Here is a 14,916-nt window from a genome sequence, read left to right as displayed (position 1 = left end):
CACAAGGGACTAGTGGATTTCAAAGGAGTGTAAAACAGGGAAGCAAAAATACTTTGAGAAATAATTTAAATGTATAAAATAATTGACAGAAAGACATATTGTCCAGATCTATACAGATATTCTTCACTGATGCCTGAATGACGTATGTCTACAATAAACTGCCATAAGGTTTATGCTCTGTGTGGAGTTATGACTAATTGTTATTTGCTGACATAGTGCAACTGTTCTAATTCTATATTATTTAGAAAAGTCAAAATAATGCATCACAGAGTATCATATTTATTGAATCCTCAGCTGAAAACTATTTTGCACTGTGGAATTAGTGATTCATAAGACATTAAATTCCTTGCTGTAAATTTTATTTTTAAAGAATCTTTTAATGAACAAAACAATACCAAACCCGCATGCATTTAATATAGCTAGATAGATGCTTACACTGATTGTGCAGTGGAAGTTAGTTGATTCCTAAAGGTATTCAGCTTTCCACATTTATCCATGTTGGTTTACTTTGGCAAAGTGAAGTGGGACAGAAATAAATCAGTAGTAGAACAGAGCAGATGCATTGCAGATTTGCAATTACTCTCTAATGTCTTTGTCCCTTTAGCTAAGAATGAAACTCGAGTATGGCCTGCTGAATCCAAAACACCAGAAGTTCAAGAAATCTCTCCACAGTCCCTCCCAGGTAAGGAAAATTCTATTTTTAGAAACTCTCTGTGGAATACCTTTGCCAACTATATAAACTAAAGTTAAATCCATCCTTGTGTTGCTTCATCTGCAGTTAAAGGCAGTAGTTGGAAAACAGGAGGATAATGTAGCTGAATTAGTAGTCATGAGTGATAGATGTGGATAAAAAGCTAAATCTAATTTTGGAGGAAAGTTTCAGATGCTACAATTGTTAGGTTTACAAAACCACTTAGATTAGAACCACATCTTTCTGGGGTGCTAGATTCCTTGAAATTGCAAAAAATGGCAAAATGAGTTTTCTTGTGATGCACCTTGAACTTCTGACTTTCATGAAATAGATGAAGAAGCAAATTAGGGATAAAAGCATGATTGTGCAAAATGCATGCATGAGATTGAGATGAAACAGTCACAGTAACAAGGTCTATTTCAGAGGTGCAGAGGATGACGGCATGATATTCTATTTAAGTTCAGTTTTGAAGACATTAATCTTGACCACACTTTCTCTGTGGACTTGCTGGTCCTATTAAAGTAAATGGGAGCTGTTCACATACATGAGAAAGGAATATAAAGTTTGATCCTAGGCTCATGTTCAAGGTTATGTGTCTGTGAAATGTATGTTAACTTGTATATTTGGAAGACTGAGGTTTTTTATTATCTACTTGTGGCTGAAAAAATATCACTTATTTAAAAGGGCATACTCAGATGCTGATTTCTTAAACTGTTCAAAAACATAAAGTTAAATTTTAAAACTTGCAAGTTTTACTGCCTTTATTTGCTTAGGAGACAAGTTAGTGTATCGTAAATAGACTACTTTATCAAGTTGTATGACAAGTATAGCCCTATATTTTAATATTTACAATCTGAAGGCAAAAAGATTGGAGAGAACTAAATTGGTCAGAGTCAAACTGATGGAGTGACTTTCCACCCACTTTATCAACCTACATTTCGGAACTGTTTTGGTAGGCATATGCCTTTCTTCATTTTCTGTAGTCTGGGTTTTATCCTATAACTGAGATTGGAGTGTTGATTCTGCTCTCACTAGAGGCAATAGTCAGCTTCTGCCAACTTCATTGCTAAAAGGGGAGAAAGGAGGCTTGAATGGTGGCAAGATTTTAAAATGAAAAAAGAATTTGAAGAAACAATACAGTGAAGGTCTTCTTTGGTTTCATTTAGTCATATTATGTGATCTTGCTGGCATTACTCTATTCCATCTATAAAGTATTTTCTGGCTGGCTGAAACAGTGTAGCACGTTATTCTTTTGACATCACATGATTCACACAGGCACTGCCCTTAAATATGACTGTGTTTGTTTTATTCCCTAAGGATATCAAAGATACCATAGTTTACATCATCAGACCAATTCAGTCTTTAATTAAAACAAAACAAAAAAAACAACCAAACAAAACCCTCCTAAAGAATATGTAGGAATAAAACAGCTGTAGGATGAAGTAATGTAGCAAAACTGTGTAATGATTGACAACCATCTTTTACATTAAACAATCCATAATTTTTTTCTCTGAAAATGTTTGTAGAATTTTCTTTTCCACTCAGTAGTTAAGTGCATTTGCCAAATATTAGTTTTAACCATCAATTCTTTTCTGTAAAACCTTCATATGGATAGCTCTTTTCTGTTCATCCTAAATATTAACAGGAAAACAAAGATGCTCCTCCACAGAAATTTATTATCAAAGGGGACTCTGAACTTCACAAGTTTAACATGTGTGTAATAAACAGCTTGCTTTTAATTGGAAATCTGTGGATACTTTTTTAAAAACTGTAAAGATTTTTTTTCAATTTTTTTCAAAATTTTTTTGTTTTACAGTTTGAGCTCTCTTGTTGACTTAATTTAGTAATATAATTGCAGAATTTATTTAACTTGTCTAAGCAACTGCAGAACAAGCAAGCTACAAATATATTTTATGAAACTTTGCCATTTTGTGAAAGTGAGAGCTGAATACATAGATTTATGTAATTGTCTCTCCCACAAAATCCTAGTCCTCAAGCTTGCATTCATCTAAACAAAATGCATAGTTCCTTGTGCTGGAATTCACTCATTAAGCAGGTAGACAGTGTGAAACCTGATACCAGAATTGATATATCACCTTGCGAGGAGATAATCACTCCATTCTGTTCCTTTACTTTGTGTTCTGTAATTATGTTTATGTACCTGGCATGCAGTAATTCCAGCCATAAACATAATCATCTCCAGGCATAGCACAGAATTATATGTTTATGAAGTTGGATAGTGTGTTTCGTTATACATAACTGGCAAGTACCGTTTTTTTAGTGACAAATTTTATATAACCATTTTTTACAACTAAACATATTCTTATTGCTATCACACCATTAGTTGTTTACTGAGATATTTAGAATCATTTTCATTTACCACTTTGTGCTTCCTGTGTGGTTTTGCTTCCATGTCTCTTTTTCTGTGGTGACCATGTGTTTCAGTCATTCTTTGTTGATCACACCACCACTGTCTCATGTTAAAGTATGAGTAATTCACACTATTTACACTAAAGAAAATATTCATTGTAGTTAAAGAGAAAAAAATAAGAGTGCCAGGAAACAGGGAAATGAAAGTCAGTCCTTTAAAAGAAAAAAGAAATTCTTTGAGTGTCATTTCTGTCTAGCCATTGCATATGCAAAAATAACTTGAATACTTAAGCATTTGAGTAACTTAAGCGATAGATCTGAGCAGTGGCATTTTGCAAGGTTGCATTTGAGAGGCAGGGTAGTATAAAGGCACAATTAATTGAGTTTAGCAGTAGGATCTACTTCATTATATTCCATTCAGACTTCCCTATTTGAAGACCGTACTGGATTTTTTGAGTAAGGCACAGTAATTATTTGCTGTGAAAGGTTTAAGGACTGGTGCCAGAAGTGGCAATAGAACACTGATGTAAAAGGAGCAGGGTGCTGTAGCAGCTGTTGTGTCACCAGTCATGCAAGAAAGGAAGTAAGGAGCTTGAAGTATTTCAGCAAGTGGACTGTCTGAAAGGCTCCATGAGCTGGGCTGCTCTTGTATTCCACTGGATCGTTGTCAAAGGGTGTGCTTTGTGATGTGACGTGGTTCAGTAACTTTTTTTGGTATAATTGTCTGCCAGGCATCCCATCATTTTATTAATTTCATGCCTCCCCTCCCTTGGCATGCACTTCCATGGAAAGACTGGTTAGTAAGCTCTTTCATGTTCTGTTTTTGCCAGGCTTGTTACAGTATTTTCCACTTAGGACTAATTTATTCTTAACACAACAGCATAAATTCATGCCTTTTTTTTTTTTTGTTCCCCATTCAATCTTTAAAATGCTGTCTAATATACCTTAAACTACCACTACATTTTTTCTCTCAGTTGAATCAAGTGTGAGCCTTTTTATTAAATTCACAGGGAGATTGGAGCTAACCAACAGTTAGAAATCCCAGCACATTTTTCTAGGACATGGAAGAACTAGTTGGGAAAAAAAAATAGAGCAAGTTGTTTCTTTATGTAAGGGATGGTACCAGAGATTTATCAAAGTAGATTAGTGAAATAAAGAATAGGCTTGAAATTAAAAGTATCACCTGTGAATCGAAACTAGGGTTAATGTTTAGTAGGAATAACTTCTTTGTTGCCATGTTTCCCAAGTTCAGTTCCTTCTGTCCTCCTTCAGGCCCCTGAAGGCTTCCCCTTGTGCCCATGTGGGATATGAGAAGGAGTGAGACTATTGCTTCCATCAGAATATCTTAATTCCAGTTGTGGAGGAAGAGAAACTGAATGCATTCTTGCCGTATTCCATACTGTGATAGTAGAGTAACTTACCTTGCTTGGTCATGTTAACCATTTGCTTTGCAGCTACCATTGAATCAGCACATTAAGCATAGTTATCTGGTGCCCTGGAAAAGGCATTTCTCTCATTTTCTCTAATTCAGCTTTTAAAGCTTAACTTTTCTGCTTCCTGTATCTCTTTTTTACAAAAATGTCTGCTGTTGTTTCACATCATCCCTGCAATGTTCTGTGCAAAACAGCAGAGGCCCTTGTTTCTTTTGTCCCAACTCTAGGCATGCTTTTTCTTGTTCAGCTAACTTAGCTGACAAGAGACATGCCTCTAAAAAACCCAAAGCATAATGAGTTCTAAATTTCTGCATTTGCTTTTGGTAGGTTTGAGGGTCTTTCCATTATGACATTTCACCAATAAGAAATGCTAGTTTTTGAAGTATTTCTGAGGTGTGGGCTGGCTAGTTGTTTCTAAGTCTCTTACAGGTGAATTTCCTCCCACAAGTTTCACAGAGATAAATTGCTTTAACTTCTCTGTAGAACAAAATCCTCCTTTCACTGGTGATAGTAACAGCACTGTAACTGACCTACTAAAAGCTGAATTGGGTCCTAATAAGCCAGCATCTGTGGATATTCCAGCTTTTGTGGTACTGAAAAGCACCATACCCCAAAACAGAAAATAGTATAATGGTTGTAACTGTTGTAGTATTTATGTAACTATTTAGACTCTGGAAAACAGTATGTTTCTTCAGGAAATGAAATAAGAAGCTTATAAACCTACATGATTGGTTCTTGCTTGAAGCATGCTCAGTAGATTGTGGAAAAAGCATGGAGAGCATGCTGGAAAAACAAAAGCTTGTTCTCTTCTGTTGTATCTCAAAAAGAAAATGATCTTTTATTAAACTGAATGAATACTAAAATTCAGTGCTAAATTGATGCTGATCACCAATATTAAAGATCTCCTCTAAATACCAACATTTTCTAAATACTGTACGATTTGTTCTGCGGAAGGAATTAATGCTCTTATCACATTCAAGGCCGTGACCTGATCTTACCATCCTGTGTTCCATATCAATAAGCTTTGGCATTTTATAATCTGAGATTACCAGCTGTGTGTATTGTATGACTTTTTAAACACTATGGGGCCTCCCGCAAGACGGAGCGGAAGGAAGTCACCTGGATTTACATATCACAGGAATTAAATGTTATGTGAAGCAGCTGGCAAAGTATAATTATACACTAGTTTATTGAAATATGGTCAGCAGTTCAGTTTAGGTACATTTAATGGTTGTTTAATAAATTACCCATGCTTTACTCTGAAGATGTAGAATTAGAAGAATGAATGTCAAAAGCCTATTATATTGTTATTGGAAAAATTGAAAGAGCTAAAGTATTATAGGTGACTCTTTATTCTTCTCCTGATAATTTTTATATTAGAAGGTTTAAAAATATCCAGAATAGCAGGGAAAATATTTGTAAATACACTTTGTGATGCAATATATATCATAATGAATTTTGGTGACTGTAACAGAAGTACAGTGTGAGCTTCTGATCTTAGCTTTGTTCTTTGCAAATTATATTTTCTTTTGCTTATGTAAAACTGCAACAAAATAAATCCAAAATGTCATATAGACTTCACATCTAAAAACAAAAATAAATATTACTTATGGTGGAGTCAAGATGCTGCAGAAATTATTCTAATCAGCTGGCATAAAATGGTGTTAAAAAAAGCAGTGAGCCTTGGGCAGTAGATAAAGAAAAGCTCAGAGGGTTTCCAAATTAAATAAGGCTTCTTTCTTCTAGCTCAGGCTGAGAAAAAACATGGACCTGAGGAATTTAAATCAACGCCTAAACCCGAATTGGTGCAAACTCAAAACATAATGGGTAACTAATTTTGCCGCTTTTTACTTTCTTTGTACAGTTAGTGTTTTTTCATCTCCAGCAGAATTTTTATACTACTTGCTGTATCACCTTTGTACTGACTCCAAAAGAAGTCCTAACTAAGAATTTCTGGTTCCCTTTGTGTTTCCAGCAACTCACACATGAAATGTAAAGCAGGATGCATCCAGCTCTGGCTGAACTGTGGCTATTATACATACGATTATTGCTAGCAGATTTGACTGGGTTGTTTAATTTTATTTTTTAAAGTAGTGCTTTCTGTCTATGTGACCTGCATGACTAACATCATGTAAAATTTCCATCACTAAAATTAATCTCAGTGAGAGAATTGAAATTATTACCTCCTTGATTTTCTTCTGATGACAGGTAGCATTTAGGTAGCATTGAGAGTGATGCAAAAGGAAAATTTTATATTGCATGTGACATGGTATAATTGTATTTGTCCTGCAGGACAGAAGACCTCTACTGATTTTTTCATAGAGGTGTCTTGGAATGAGAGGTTTCTGACCCAAGTAGTAACACTGTTAGTGTTGTGATTTGGAGCAACTTCTATTTACTTCTTGCATTCAGAATTCTAAATTCTCCAGTATTTGTTGCCTGTATTTTAATCAACAAACCATGCAAAATTATGAACACAAATTTAAACTTCAGGTTGTTTTTTAATTTTTCCAAACTTTGATTAGATTTTTCTAAAGCGTAGATGGCATCCATCCAGGATAATGTATGATAAAGGAAAACATCATCAGCATTTGCAGGACTGAAATACAGATCTTCCCATGAAGAGGACTGCTAATGCTTCTCCATAAACATTTTTACATAATTCTATTGGTTCGTGTTAATGTCATACTCTTACTTTTGTCTTTTTTCATTTACAGTTGCAAGCAGATTTCCAGAATTTACTGAAGTTAAACCGTCAATCAATCTAATTTTCATTCTAACTTTTATTCAGTTTTTTTTAAGCATAACCAACCTTGCTGGGTTTTTTTTGTTGTTTTTTTTTTTTTTTGCCATGCTTTTAAACATGAAAATATGAAATTTATTCAAGATGGGTCACTGCTTAATTTCAAAGCAGGTGGTCATAGTTACTGATGCATGTTCTTTATCAAATTCCTGTGATTGATGGATCTTTATATTATGATAAGGGGAAATGTTCATAGAATCATAGAATCATTAAGGTTGGAAAAGACATCTAGGATCAAGTCCAACTGTCAACCCAACACCACCATGCCTGCTAAATCATGCCCTGAAGTGCCACGTCTGCACTTCTTTTAAATACCTCCAGGGATGGTGACTCCACCACCTCTCTGGGCAGCCTGTTCCAATGTCTGACCACTCTCTGAATAAAGAAATTCTTTCTAATATCCAATCTAAACCTCCCCTGATGCATGTTCCCATCATTCGTTCCTTTCATGTTCCACACACCTTTTTAAGTGACAAAGTTATGTGTTTTCTTCCTAGGTTTTTTTCCTTTTTATTAAATATCATTGGTTTCAGGAGTGAGTGGTTTATAAGCTAAAATATGGTTCCATACTGTGTCTTGTAATGTTTGTAATCAAGTAAAGCATTGATCATTTCTTTTATCATAGCTTCTAATGAAATAGAGTCACTTCATTCTGGATCCAGAATCTTTGATGCTTCAAAAAGTACAGTGACAGACCTTGGTAATTACTTTCCTTGTAAATTTGAGTAAACTTCAGTGGAAAATTATCTAATTCTTTTGTTGTTTCTGTGGCTGGTAGGTTTTAATGTTTCAGATGCAATAATATCATTCTGTATGTAAAATACGGTAGCCATTAGCTTTTTCTTCACAGAATCTGCAACTTCCTTTCATTCTATCATGCTTTAACCCCAGCTGGCAATTAGGCACCACAGAGCCGCTCACTAACTCGCCCCTGGTGGGATGGGGGAGAGAATCAGAAGAGTAAAAGTGAGAAAACTCATAGGTTGAGGCAAAGTCAGCTCAGTAGGTAGACCAAAAGCCACGCACACAAGCAAAGCAAACCAAGGAATTAATTCACTCCTTCCCATGGGCAGGCAGGTGTTCAGCCATTGCCAGGAAAGCAGGGCTCCATCATGCGTAATGGCTACTGGGGAACACAAACGCCATTACTCCAAACATCCCAACCTTCCTTCTTATTCCCCCAACCTTTTATGCTGAGCATGACACCATATGATGTGGGATATCCCTTTGGTCAGTTGGGGTCAGCTGTCCGGGCTGTGCCCCCTCCCAACTCCTGGTGCACCCCCAGCCTGCTCGCTGGTGGGGTGGGGTGAGAGGCAGAAAAGGCCTTGGCTCTGTGTAAGCGCTGCTCAGCAGCAATGAAAACATCCCTGTGTGTTATCAACACTGTTTCCATCACAAATCCAAAACAGACCCCCATACTAGCTGCTATGAAGAAAACTAACTCTATCCCAGCCAAAACCAGCACCCATTCTAAGTCTGGTTTTGCTTTATTGTCATGACAGGATGCTCCAGAATAATGCTTCATTTAAAAACAAACAAACAAAAACTCATGAAGGTATATGGACTTTTATCTATAGAATGATGATGGTAATTTATACTTAGCTAAAATCTGTACTCTTAGGTCTGTCCTTTTCCTGGAAGTACCCCATGAGCTTCTAAGACTGTATTTCAGAGTTGGAGTACTGTTCAGCCAACATCAGTTCTGTGGGTTTTCATGTAGTTTACCAAATACTTGTATATTTGGTTAAAATAGTGCCATAATTTAGAGATGTTGGTGTGGTTTAAACACTCATAAGTGTTTGCTTACCTCTGGATTCATTAGCTGTTTGGTGATGAACTTCAGGACACTTTGGAAAGGCCTGATATTTGAGGTAGTATGGCACTGCTCACATTTTCAGAATAGTTTTACCTGCGTTGGGGTCAAAATGTTATGGTAAAAATCTTATGGGCAAAGAGAAAACACACTATTTCTTTCCTTTTTTTCAAGTTATATTTTTTATATATAAATACACACACAATTACATGTGTGTATATGTAGACATATGTATTTACATATATGTGTATGCATGTATATGTATATAAAGCCAAGAATTTATTGTTAGTGTAATGGAAATCTTAACAGCCTATCTAACTCAAGAATCATCATTAGACTAGGTTTAACTCTTAGAGTAAAACAAAGAATATTAATGCAGGTAGAGTACTTATGTACAGAAAAAGCCTCAGTAATAGCAGTAGCATAATTAAAATAGTAACACACAAACTTCCTAGTTTCTACCCTTTTTCCTGGTTTTGCTCACCCTTCCACTACAATTCTGGGTCCTAAGCTTGGTGATTTCATGCTTGTGTTGGTGATGGGTGGGGATGTTTCAGCAAGTTATGTGCTTCTGGAGTCCTGTGCTGGGACGAATATGATGTTCATCTTGTTGATTTCTTCCTCCTCTCTTCTTTTCTCTCTTTCTCTCTTTCTCCTGTTCATTTTTTTGTTGTTGTTCTTTTTTCATTCATTCTTTTTTTTTTCATTCTTTCTTTCTTTTCTTTCTTCCACTCAGACACCTTACATTTGAATTTACCATATATGGTGCCATTTGTGTATGTTGGATACCATTCCTGTGTTCTTGTTGTTATCCCTAAAGTGAATGTTGTCCAGCTCCAGGTGTGCAGTTTTTATGACTGACCATCTCTGAGCCATTTATGGCATGGGGTCTCCAGTGCCAAGCCTGGTCCCCATCTCTTATCAGCTCATGCCTGCACTCCTCTACACCATATCCTGTGTCTCCACTTCTCAAGACTTCTCTGTGCAGGCCTGTATTTCTCTACACTGTGTCATTGTGTTAGCCATAAATAGCTCCTTCTACCGAAACTACTGCTTGTTGCTGTTACCTATATAAACAGCTATCAAACTAGTTAACTGGAGAGACCTTGAATTGGTATGGATTTATATTTCACTAAGCATTAGTTATCACGTAATAGTGCTGGTTTATTTAGATGGCATACTTCTACCTAAAGCAGTCTGCAAACTTTAAAATAATTTCCAGAAACATCTCTTACTTTTTGAAATGCATATTTGAATCAAATTCTCAAAAACATGAAAACAGTCTTCACAATTTGTTCTTAATTTGCTACAACTTTTTACAGCTCTTTTCCAGATATGTTTGAGGGGTTGGGGATACATATTTGTTTTCACTGTAGTAAAAGAAGTTTGATTGAATCCAGCTTTTGGGGTGTGGAGGGGTGTGTGACACAGGGAGAGAGATATTCGGTGATTTAAGAACCTATTTGCTATAAATGTAGCTGATAACCTGAAAATTATTAGGCATGGGAAGTATTTTTACTTTCTGCTGGCAAATAATAACCTAATCCTATGTTTCTCTCAGTGGTAAACGTAAAATAATAGCAACTGAGGCAAAATACATGTTTCATTCAAGTATTTATTCTGGTTTTGTTCTCATGTCTTCCATTCCTGCCAAATAATTCAACTTACCAAAAGTGGGATTTAATTACGTGAGGCTGGGCCCAGCCATCAGGTCAACTGGAGTGTCTGTGCTCCCCATGAAGTCAATGCTGAAGTCAAAGATATTCTGTGAGAGCAAGGCAGGGGTCCTACAGAGGAGATTTCTCTGCACTGTTCCTCTGCAAGCCTTGATCACCTCCTGTCATAAAATCAGAAAAGAAAGCAAAATTTAATTTCTCAAGTTCAAGAGTGTGTGACCTGTATTCTGCCCTAGTTCCCCTGAAAACTTTTTTTTCTTTATTTTTTTATCTCGATTCGTACCAGAGGGAGACATATCCTTTTTTTTATAAACTTTCTGTGTGGTCGGTATATTTTGAATTCAAACCTTTCTGAAAAGATAGCTTTGTTAACATGCCTTCAATGTTCTGTTGCCTTTGGGAGATCTCTCGTAGTTCTTACTGTATGTAAATGGAACAACAGAAGCTTTTGCCAAAAGCTGTGAATCATACTGCTTTTGTTGATATTATTTTCTTCTCTGTAAATACGGAATAGAATAGAATGGTTCCAGTTGGAAAGGACCTACAACAATCATCTGGTCCAACTTCTGAGTCCAATTATATCAGGATAGTAACCTGGGGTCATATTTGTTAGTGTGATAAGCTGGATTGGAATTAAATGGGAGAGCAGATCCAATATATGAAATAAAAGTCTGTTCACTTTTTGGCTTATATTTATATTGCCTATGTTAAAAATGGACTCTACGCCTAGTTGTTTTTCTCAATCTCAAGCATTCAGAGAAGTTTAATTTTAAAATTCTGGTATAGCTGCTTGTCTAAAAAGCTCATCTTGATAAAGACCAACCAAAAATACAGATGGAAATTTTCTCTTTCAACTATAGTATAACCTAAATGGGATAAGTGACTGGTGCAGATAAGTTTACTGGAAAGAATGGTACTTACTGGCCTGCACACACAGTTGAATAGGATCTGTTAGAAACAGGACAGTAGTGCAAAGCCTACACATGGTGGAAACTCATTCGTGAAGGTCCTTAAGTAAGAATGCTCAATGACACCTTGATTCCCTGTTTTCATTAAAGCATACTTCAGGTTATCCATAATTCAAAGTGAAAAAACCATCAGATCTTTGTAATTGTCTTCATTACAACATAACAGATAAAAGATGCTGTTTACTAACTTTCATGATTATTTCACTGACTTCACTGTAGTCCGTTTTTTAAATATTTCCTTTAAAATAGTTGTACTTAATGTAATAGTAACCAGTTTATACAGACCTGTGAGTGCTCTGAAGATCAGGTGTATTGTGTTTGGGGTTGTAGCTGCTTCACTGTGAAGAAAAACGTCTTAAGTAATATGGGTTCAGCCTGATTAGATAATGTATGCCAAAGTTGAATTAATAGAAAGAAGAGACCTTCAAATGAAACAAAAACTTGCTAGTTACAGTGAAAATTAGATTTTGTACCGCTTGCAAGGGGAGTGTCTGTCTCAATATCATAATTTTTTTTTTCATGTTTGGTCTTAGCTACTCAGAGTCCAGCCTTGAAATCTGTATCTCCACCTTCTGCAGAAACCAGAGAGACAGAGATCGGTAATCAGCATATCATTTCCATGATTTTTTTCCATTATCTTAGCATCATGTAGATCTGTAAATGGTAATTTTAAGGTCTGCTGTAGAATCTTGGCTACCAACGCTCACAGAGAGCTGCTTATTCACCATTCTTGTGTCTGTGTAACCAGCTGAAATACATATTTGCTACTGGCTTCCAACACCCTCTTTAAGCATTTTTTCTTATCCCATCGTTAGCTTATTTGTTTTTGTATAGCTGCAGCTCTTATCCCAGAAGAAATTCAATAAGATAAAATTCCTTGCTGATAATTCTTTTGGGCATGTGGAACTCAAATTTCAAGGCCAGAAGATTGTATTGCAAGCCATCACCTCCTGTTGTCATGACACAGTTGTCTCACATCTCACTTTCAGGCCATCTGCCATCTTGCTGAGCTTTGCATTAGCATCATCTGGAATTGCACAGCCTTCACTAAGCTATTTGATGCTAATCCATTAAGTCACAGGTCTCTCAGCATTTTAAGCTCAGATTCTTTTTTCAGCTTTTGAGGAAACGCAGCCTGTTTCTTCAGGATCCAAAACATCTGGTACCACAGAAGTGCAACCAACCAGATCTGGTAATGACTTCTCATAAGATTAATCCTCTTGACAGCTAGGAATTTTCAGAGGAGACATAGTGCCTTTCATTAAATAGTTTGTTCAGTTTGACATAAATGAAGAATAACTACAGGTATGGAGATGCTGTATCAAATAGCAGGTTTCTTTATGACATTGTATATGAAATATTGACTTAGTAGTTTGGAGGTTTTTCCGTATTTGGCTACAGCATGCAATTCTTAGCTTTAAAATGAAATCAGACTTAAAATAAATACTAAATTTAAACTGGCCTGTCCATGCCTGAGTTTCCTAAGTGGAATATCCTGATTTGCTGGAGTACTCAGGGTCCTGAGAAAATGGATTGGAAACTGCAGAAATTCCAACACCTGTTGAAAATGTAGCTCTTCTTTTAGTCTTTCTGTGTAAACATAGACATACTTCTAAGTGCCTAGATTTCAAAACTGGCACTATAAAAATGTGTCATTGAAGATTCAAATTTCTATGATATGTTTCTCTTATTTTGTAGATGTAAGCACTAGTTATTTACCTGGGGCCACTGACAGTTATCCAAAAGAAGAAAAAAATTCCTAAGATGAGAGCCAGTTGGAAAGATTTCACTTCATTAGCATGCCAATACTGTAATGCCTGATGCATATGTTTTTGGAAGAATTTAGTTTTTGAAGGAAATCCATTACTAAGGGGGAGAGTGATTGCAACTGTCAGCCATTCATGTCTGACAAAAGACAGTTTATGTATTTCATTTGGTACAGCTCCTGCTTTGTCATCCTTTTTTCTTCTACAGTTTCAGCACCACGACATCCTCCTTCTTGATCCTTGGAATTCTAGATGAAAACTCCATGCAGCACCAGTCTGCTAATATTTATTCATAATTTGTTCACCTTTTTTTTTGGCAGCCTTTTATTTCTCCTTTTTAACTCTATAGTTCAACTTCTTTTTGTGCGATTCTGCTAACAATTTTGTCATTAGTTTCATTATGTGTCTGTGCATTAATGTATGGTTTTGGAAACTGTTTTCAGGTCATACTTAATTGGTTATAGTACAGAGTCTACCTTCTGTGGAACATAATACGTTAAATACTACCTAGAAGTTTCTTCAGCTCAAAACAGAATATGATGCTGTTGCATGATGGTTCTTGTCACTTCAAAACAACACAGCATGACTTTTGTTTTTTATTTTCCAGCTTCACATGTCTTCCTTCATGTTACTTCTACTCCCCAAACTTTTACAGCTTCAGAAATACCAGACTCTGGTAAATTATAGTAGTATTATTTCAGAAGCATACCTTTTTGTTTGTTTGGTCCTGAAAAGTTTACCACTGCTACTGTGTTGACGATTTCAGTTATTCCATTGTGCTTGCACTGGGTGCTGTCCGATGCATTAGTTTTTCAAATCCTATAACAGCACCCTAATTCCTGGGATCAGACACAGCACAGGTTTAAAGCAAGACCGCAGCTAGCTTACAGAGCGTGAATAATGCAGTATCGATCAAATGGGTGTGTCAAGAAGAGATTTAAATTTTGCAAGGCTTAAGACTGTTACAGTCGAGTAAAATGATACTTCTTAGTGATAAGATTTTTTTTCTTTCTCTCTTTCTGTTTTTCAATGTCCGTATACATTTTGCTGTGATTTTTTCATATGTATTGTCTTAAAATAAGAAAGTAAACACATCTTGGGCCAGACCTTTCTAACTAAGCTATACTTTGGCTTACAGCTTTGGAGATAGGTTGTTGTTTTTCCTGTAGCCTTTGATATGTGAGGATGCTTAAGTTTTTTAAGCATTGCTTGAACATGAACAAATATGTGCATAAGAGATGAGGGCAACGGGGAAGGGGTAAGAGAAGAAAAGGAAAGCAGTTCATTGCCCAAAACTTTACTCTGAGCAATGCAGCTGTAGTTTATTAAAGTTTTCTGCTGTATAACCTACTGGTTCTTGGCATCCAATACAGTTTTCAAGAATGCAGTTTTG

The 14,916-nt window shown here is 36.1% G+C and overlaps 1 protein-coding gene across 1 annotated transcript in view; it reads left to right on the top strand.

Moving 5' to 3' along the window:
* ABI3BP (ABI family member 3 binding protein) overlaps window positions 1-14,916 on the top strand; it is a 178,584-nt gene that overhangs the window by 57,016 nt on the left and 106,652 nt on the right. Inside the window, exons 10-15 of the mRNA XM_064467435.1 lie at window positions 605-682; window positions 6,241-6,321; window positions 7,923-7,997; window positions 12,291-12,356; window positions 12,875-12,949; window positions 14,131-14,199. Coding sequence (XP_064323505.1) covers window positions 605-682; window positions 6,241-6,321; window positions 7,923-7,997; window positions 12,291-12,356; window positions 12,875-12,949; window positions 14,131-14,199 — 444 coding nt within the window. The remainder of the gene's footprint in view (window positions 1-604; window positions 683-6,240; window positions 6,322-7,922; window positions 7,998-12,290; window positions 12,357-12,874; window positions 12,950-14,130; window positions 14,200-14,916) is intronic.

The sequence above is a fragment of the Phalacrocorax carbo genome, chromosome 1 (genome assembly GCF_963921805.1).
Source record: "Phalacrocorax carbo chromosome 1, bPhaCar2.1, whole genome shotgun sequence".
In the NCBI taxonomy this organism is placed as follows: domain Eukaryota; kingdom Metazoa; phylum Chordata; class Aves; order Suliformes; family Phalacrocoracidae; genus Phalacrocorax; species Phalacrocorax carbo.
Note: the sequence above shows the minus strand (reverse complement) of the source record. Positions and strands in the feature narration are given on the sequence as shown.